This window comes from Galendromus occidentalis, unplaced genomic scaffold (assembly GCF_000255335.2).
Source record: "Galendromus occidentalis unplaced genomic scaffold, Mocc_1.1 scf7180000075388, whole genome shotgun sequence".
NCBI classification, from domain to species: Eukaryota; Metazoa; Arthropoda; class Arachnida; order Mesostigmata; family Phytoseiidae; genus Galendromus; species Galendromus occidentalis.
Genome location: NW_003803378.1, coordinates 69,141 through 76,040, shown reverse-complemented (window position 1 = coordinate 76,040; position 6,900 = coordinate 69,141). Strand labels below are relative to the sequence as shown.

General features: G+C 51.0%; 2 protein-coding genes across 2 annotated transcripts; one reads left to right on the top strand and one right to left on the bottom strand.

Annotated features, from left to right (window-relative positions):
• Positions 1 to 903: 903 nt before the first annotated feature.
• Positions 904 to 3,230, bottom strand: LOC100901750 (protein max). The gene is made up of 4 exons (XM_003736948.1): positions 3,180 to 3,230; positions 1,592 to 1,889; positions 1,272 to 1,445; positions 904 to 1,140 (listed from the first exon to the last, which is right to left on the bottom strand). The coding sequence occupies exons 2-4, from the start codon at positions 1,773 to 1,775 to the stop codon at positions 1,028 to 1,030; spliced, it is 471 nt and encodes a 156-aa protein (XP_003736996.1). The 5' UTR covers positions 1,776 to 1,889; positions 3,180 to 3,230; the 3' UTR covers positions 904 to 1,027.
• Positions 3,231 to 3,719: 489 nt separating this feature from the next.
• Positions 3,720 to 5,435, top strand: mRpL3 (mitochondrial ribosomal protein L3). Its single transcript, XM_018639637.1, has 3 exons — positions 3,720 to 3,843; positions 4,048 to 4,221; positions 4,429 to 5,435. The coding sequence occupies exons 1-3, from the start codon at positions 3,771 to 3,773 to the stop codon at positions 5,340 to 5,342; spliced, it is 1,161 nt and encodes a 386-aa protein (XP_018495153.1). The 5' UTR covers positions 3,720 to 3,770; the 3' UTR covers positions 5,343 to 5,435.
• The last annotated feature ends 1,465 nt before the right edge of the window (positions 5,436 to 6,900 follow it).

Genomic DNA, 6,900 nt, shown 5'->3' with positions numbered 1-6,900 from the left:
TAAGCTGCAAGGTGACCGGGTTCACTTTTCTATTCTCCGAGCAATTCTAGGATAGTTCCGGCGTGATGCAATAGGGGAGACCGACTTCCCGAGGTCCAACGAAGAACGGGTCACCGACGAGGGGCACGAGTGCTTGTCTCGTCGCCGTTTCGATTCCGCAGGCCATCGGTTCTAGTCTTACAGGATTTCGAATACGTTGGCGATTGGAAAATTAGAAGGAAAAATGCAAGCAGTCTTCTTCGAGGTGAACTCGAGCAACTCCAAAAAAGATCTACCCCGAGCCAGAAAAATGCGAGAATTTTTCGATCATGATGATTTTTATTCGATCACCACGGTTGAGACTTACTCAATATTCATGTTATTAGTTGATATTTTTTTACGCAGTCATTGTCACAAAAGCTGAGATACTACATTCCACCCGACTCCAGGGACCTCTGAAGACCGGATTTATTTGGACACATCAACACACCAAAATCATCGGAATCGAGATCCAAAACTTTCAATAATAAGAGAACTCTCTCCCTTCACCAGTGTCATTTTCGAGAGAGGAACAATCTTGTCTCGGAGAACCAGCGTCGGTCGCAAGTTCACAGCAGCAGAAGGCCCTTCAGGAGTATGATCAGAAAATCGATCGAATCTAATGGAAAATTCACCGACAACGTGCGTTATTCGATTGCGTGTAAACGACACTGATTGACACCGCAGAGCGAGTCTCACGCTCGTCTCGATCGATTTTTGAAGAGGCGGCAGAACCCCAAGGGTAGGATGACCGAAAGCTCTGCGTCTCGACCGGCTCGGATGAAATGGCGTGTTTCAAAGAAACTAGCATGGGTGAGAATATACACGAGAGTCGTTGATAGATAATGGAGAAAGAAAGGGATGTGATTTCAGTTGATGTCGAGGATTTATACCTACAATTTTTGGGTCCATTTTTCATAGTGTCTCGCCCCATGGTCTGAGGATCTGAGGATCGCTATCAAAGAGTACATATACATTTGCACGACGCCATAGGTCTAATGCTCGTCGTTCAACAGGTTTTGATTCTCTTCCGATGGCGGTCCTCGTCGCCGCTGGTTCCGGAGTCTGTTTCGTCGTCCGAATTAGATCCGTCATAGTTGGCCATGTTGGCGGCGTTCCCCCCTGCTTGAGAGACAGAGAACCGAGTTAGCTGGTGAGCTATCTGCATGCAACACTCGGAGAGGATTCTCGTCCGCGGGAATATGTTCATTGAATGTGATGATTGGTCTCCGAATGCAGCTGGAGATATTCACCAGAGTGGGAGTTCTGCAGGACTTGAATACTCTCGATTTGCTTCTCGAGATTCTGATTTTGTTTCTGAAGCTCATGAATGTCTTGCTGATGCGCCGAATTCCTTTTCCGCATCGACTTGATGTACTCGGCCGCTCGTTTGAGAATTTCGGCGCGGCTCACTTTGCTCCCGTCGGCTGCAACAGAAGACAATTCCTCACTAGGATCAATCATAAAATCGATTAACAACGCCCGAGGGATAATGAATTCCCTCGAGTAGGGTCCGTTATCGCATCCACGAGACTGAGCTTGGGTCCCTCACGGGCACGGAAGCGAAACTCACGCTCGAGGTTGGGGACCGCGTCCCGGAGAGAATTGAATGAATGCTTGATATGGTCTCGACGTTTCCGTTCGAGAGCATTGTGATGAGCTCGTTTCTCATCTTCGTTGGCGAAAGTAGTTCTCGCCGCAGAAGAGCCGGGCGACATAATATCATCGTCGGATCCGAAGGATTCGTCTTCACTCATGATTGCGATCTTTTGAGGCTGCTCCAAATATACGTATTCAGTATTCCGTTGCCGCTCCGGATCCTCAACTGGGTTCGTCCAAGGTCCGTGTGCTCAGGAACGGTGTTACGGTAGCTGGAATTGAAAAGTCGTAAGTTCGGCGCAAAACACTTCGAACAAGCTCGAATTTCGACCGCTCTCTTCCAGAATTAAGATGACCGACGGCTTCTACGGCACGATAATGAACCTCGACGGATCGCTTTCCACGTTCTCAAAATACGATACGATTACTCGTCCTCATAGTTACTTTTCCTGAGATGATGTCCCGAACCTCACTGCCCTGCATGGACAATGGGATCCATAGATCAGCTCACCCACCAGCATACCCCAGCATAGACCGAAATGGAGGCACCGGTCGATTCTCCCCGTTCTGATCCGAGTCCGTCATCGCGGATGATGATCCAGTCGGGACGAACTAATGTCCGTGAAATCGGTCGACTAAGCTACTGATCGCAGCTTACAGCAACAATGCGCCGAAGAACGCGGGCGGGTAGAGCGGGTTCCGGAGCACGGCCTTGACTCCAAGGTCAAGTCGGAGCCCTCCGACCTCTAATAGAGGATCAGAGTTCCCAGAAACCGCGACTCGCAAGCCATATCTATCCGAGATCGCGACGTACGATCGCGCCCGCACGGAATGAAAACATATATGTGAGTAAGTTTGCAAGGTTATTACCCTTACTATCTCTAGCAGAGTTTCGAAGCGAGGAGTCGCCACATCGTCTCAGAATTCGCAGCTCGTTCCCGATTCCACAAACGCGGGAAAAGCCCACAGCAAGCTTCCTTAGTCACACAATGAATCGGATAGGCGCCAGCTGCATCTTCCTAAAATGATTCACCAAGAGTCGATGAACTCTCTGAACCTGCCTCAACCGTCCCAACCTGGGCCCTGGATGACTCTAGCGAATCCTTCTCGCGCTCGCTCTCAGTCCCTCGCGCCTACCAGTAGTGACTTTCCATAGCTCCATAACCCCATCGATTTTCACCCTCACAATAGTGACCGCTCAAAAACTACAAACGACCGCAGAAGCTTCAGTTTGCCCAAATCAAGATACCGCGGCGCATCTCATCGATCTCAAGCAACCTGATCGAGCGACTGTAACAAACCGTGGAATTCGCACAAGATCAAAGCTTCGGCGTACGACGGAGCGTTCGGCGAAGAACAGCTGAGGCCTACCCCTCTATTATCGAGGCCTCTCCCGAGTCTGCTGAATCTCGATCGAATGAGTGTTCCGGAATTCACCTTGCGAATCTCCGGAGGTTCCTCGGAGCGATGGGGTCGTATGTCCTCAAACGCTTCACACCCAACAAGCCGCTCCACTGCGCACCAGAAAAACAAATGGAAAATGCACTGAAAAGGACGCTCACCTTGTCTTGTTGATAGCTCTACTGCTCGGCGATCCGCTGCGTGGCTACGGTGGCCAGCATCAGAGGCTAGATCACGTGTAATCTCATCTGCGAAACGGACTTTCAGCTCATTGAATTTGCATCAGCAAGGAAGTTTTTGATCATTGAGGACCTAAAACTTCATTTACGCACGCGAAAAAAGTCTGCGGGATGAGAATCTCGAATTAGAAATTCGCTATCCGCTGGAGTGTCGCTAAGAAACACACCTAAGCCTAACGTAGATTCAGGGCAGGGGCGTGTTTTTCACTTTTTATATAGAGCGTTCTCCTCTTCGATTCCGCAAGCAATCGATCGGTCAGGCTCGATAATGGATTTTAAGATGACTCGCGGCTGATGAATGACCGAAATACTCGGAGAAATGATGAGGATCAGTCGGTTAGGACTAAGAGATCATATTTTGTTTATCAAGTCGCAGCTGCAGGCGCAGACAGCTCCCGCCGCGCGCTGCATGCTGGATGTCCCCTAATATTGAGTCCGCTCTGCGGTTAGCGCTGTAAACAGAGGAGCGCACACTTATGAGCTGAGAAGAGGCTCTGTTCGTTCTTGCTCAGAATGTCGGGCCTCCTCACTCGACTCTTCAGTTCACAACTCCAAATTTCTTGTAGCCGACTGGCACCTCTCGCCGGTAAGTCCTTCCTCTTGCATGAGGGATCGCCATCCGCCTCCGGCGAAGTCGGTCGGGAGCGCGAGCTGGTCTCATGCGCGCACCGGTTGACCTGCGGCTCCGATCGGCCGGATAGCGAAAATGATATGACCGATCCTTGGGTTTCTAGAACCAGTTAGCAGTGACAGAGAGTGAGCAATAACGCGAGTAAAAAAACCCTCCCAGGCACGCAATGCGTACAGCACCTACAGATCCGGGAGAAATCCACGAAACCGAAACGCCGGAAGGTGCATCCGTTCCACTGGTGGGCTCCAAAGAATCGCGCTGACATGAGCGAAGACCTTCTCACTGAAAAGAATCAAGTATTCCTTCAACAAGTAGCTGAAAGAATCTACCTGGGTGAGTGGAGCTCCCGTCGCTCGGTAGACGGGCAAGAGAAACAGAACGGTATCTCAGTCGGTCTAGACTATCCCAATTCTTCTACAACGGGTCTTGCCTCCATGCGAACCGAATCACGGATCATAGCGAGGAAGGGAGCGAATCTCCCCTCGCTTCAGTTTGCACGATTCTATCCCAAATGCGTCTGAACTTTCGCCTCCTTCACAGCACCGGGAGAAAGTCCTTTGAATGAAGAACCATGGCCGATCGGAACCTACCAGGAAGGCTCGCGACGCACTGGAATAATCGCCAAGAAGATCGGCGTCGTACCAATGTGGTTGAAAAGCGGAAAACGGGTACTGGCTTCGATGCTGCATGTGTGCGAACAGAATGTGATCACGTACATGGACCCAGAAACGTACGCGAGGACCCGATTTGGCTTCAGAGGCAAGGGCCACGGTTGTTTGATAGTCGGTGCGGAATCTCGCGATCCGACTCGTTTCAGACAGGAATACCTAGATCTCTTCAAAGAATCCGGCGTGGCTCCCAAAAAGAAACTGACGAAATTCCTGGTGACACCGAACGCTGCACTCCAGCCTGGGACTCCGCTCTTCGCCGGACACTTCAAAGTGGGCAACTACGTTAATATCTACGGGAAAACGATTGACCGAGGCTTCTTGGGTGCTAAACGCAGATGGGGGATGAAAGGTGGGCGAGCTACGCACGGAACCACGAAAAATCACAATCGAATGGGCGCCATGGGCGGACCTCGCGGGAGAATCCTGAAGGGGAAGAAGATGGGTGGACATGACGGTCAGGAGCGACGTCTCTTGGTCGGAGTTAAAATTCTCCGCATAAACTACAAGCACGGTGTGATCTATGTTCGAGGGCCTAGTGTCATGGGAGAGATAGGTGCATTTGTGCAGATCTACGATGCACTCATACCGGAGAAGCGACCGAAAGAGGATAATATGCCGCCTTTCCCGACTTACTTCCCCGCTGAGACGGATCCTCTTCCGGAGGATGTTTTCGACGAAACTGTGCATCCCTTCGACGCGCCGAGCATAGAATTCGAGCAGGAAGTTCAAGTCAAGAGGAAGCTCAAGGTCAAAGCCAGAGCCAAGGCGGCGGGTAAGCGATAGAGAAGGGTCTGATGGGGAGAATGAGCTGGTTTATGTAGGGTGTATTCGTGCTGCCTTGAATAAAATAGGACTTCTGTGGCCGAGAGCGGTCGGTCGGTTGGAAATTTCAGCTTTTGTATCTGCCTTGATTAACTCCGCGTACCTAGACCGTGGTCTCCGATAGTGCATCGATCCACTGAATCATGCCAGAAGCGCTCTTTTGGCACAAAGGGTATGCCCTTGGGACCTCCGATTTCAGGCTTCTGGCTCTAGGCATCCTGTGTATCGGCATCAGTGGAGAGAGTTCCGTACGGGAGGAGCGCGAGCAAACTTGTGGGACTGCGTTCATGCTCAGTCTGGGATGTTCCCTCTCGATTTTGTCAAATCTTTGGAGAATCATCTCCCCGTATTCGAGACGAAAAACCGCCGTATCAAGAACCGGCATCTCGAAAGGCTAAAAAAAATACTATGTCCTCAGCATTTTATTGCCTCAGGTCTGATCACCAGGAGCCCGCGAGGATTTCTCAATAGGTAAAAACTCAATTTCATCGAATTCACACTATTTTTATTGATCGATCACGCTTTTGGGTTTGATTTCCCTCGTGATAACTTAGCTTCTCGCTGCGTATTGCTGATCAACGAGCACTCAACGCCGATTTCAGCTCTCCGATTCCGCCTGGGGCATTTCCCCTGCGACTCCTTCTATCACCTCCTCGATCGCCCCTCCCGTCACTCCCTCCGTCCCTAGGCCCGGGTCTTCTCCCGTGCCCGCATCCGTCACCTCCACTGGTTCCCCCGGCACAGGGGCCACCTGCTGAAGACTGAGCACGAAATTCCCGCGATTACGTAGGACCAAGATACTGACGGTCTCACCGTTTCCGTCCTGAAAGGTACGAGTCTCGAGGAATTCGTTGAGCACGTACGGCAACACTTCGGTGAGATTCAAGATGAAAGGTGGTCCCGAAAGTGGAAGACCTTGATTCGGGTAAGCTTCCAAGATGGTTGAATCTCGCTCTTTGACCACCTTGGCGCCGACAAAGTCGATCACGGGAGTGTTCCCGAGCTGATCGGGAAGCGTGGCGATGTAGTCAGCGATGCCGAGAAGACCGGATGAGTTGTAGGCTTGCTGCGCGAAGTTCAGATTTTTCTGCACTAATCGATAACCTTTGGCAATAACTCGCATAGTTTCTGCGAATGATCTTCCACCATTGTTGTGACTCCTCAAGGCTTCCTCTCCCAGAACGTTTCCATCTTCAGCAATCCTGCTCAGTGAGGGGGAGGACGACGGTGGAATTTGGGCTCCGAGAACTGAGTGCGAGGTTGCTGAAGTCAGTGGGATTCGGATGGAGCCGGAGGCAACATCGATTGACGGATCGTGATCGACAATTTTCGGCCCGTCGACAGAGGCAGCAGCCGAAGCTGAATGTATCAGCGCGGAGACAATCAGAATGACGTTGGATGTCTTCATTTTCACCGGTCCGATTTTCGGGTATGCTGCAGGAGCTTGAACACCGGATTAGAGAATGCAGAGCGAGCGGAGGACCTGTTCTTATACTCGGACTGCGTTCTCTCATGCCAG

Excerpts from the sequence above, each read along its gene's own strand:
- LOC100901750 (XM_003736948.1), bottom strand. The coding sequence starts at position 1,775 with ATGAGTGAAGACGAATCCTTCGGATCCGACGATGATATTATGTCGCCC. Across the intron at positions 1,446-1,591 it reads CGCGGTCCCCAACCTCGAGC|CCGACGGGAGCAAAGTGAGC; the intron begins GTGAGTTTCGCT and ends CTTCTGTTGCAG. Across the intron at positions 1,141-1,271 it reads CCTGCAGAACTCCCACTCTG|GGGGGAACGCCGCCAACATG; the intron begins GTGAATATCTCC and ends TCTCTCAAGCAG.
- mRpL3 (XM_018639637.1), top strand. The coding sequence starts at position 3,771 with ATGTCGGGCCTCCTCACTCGACTCTTCAGTTCACAACTCCAAATTTCT. Across the intron at positions 3,844-4,047 it reads CCGACTGGCACCTCTCGCCG|GCACGCAATGCGTACAGCAC; the intron begins GTAAGTCCTTCC and ends AAACCCTCCCAG. Across the intron at positions 4,222-4,428 it reads AGCTGAAAGAATCTACCTGG|CACCGGGAGAAAGTCCTTTG; the intron begins GTGAGTGGAGCT and ends CCTCCTTCACAG.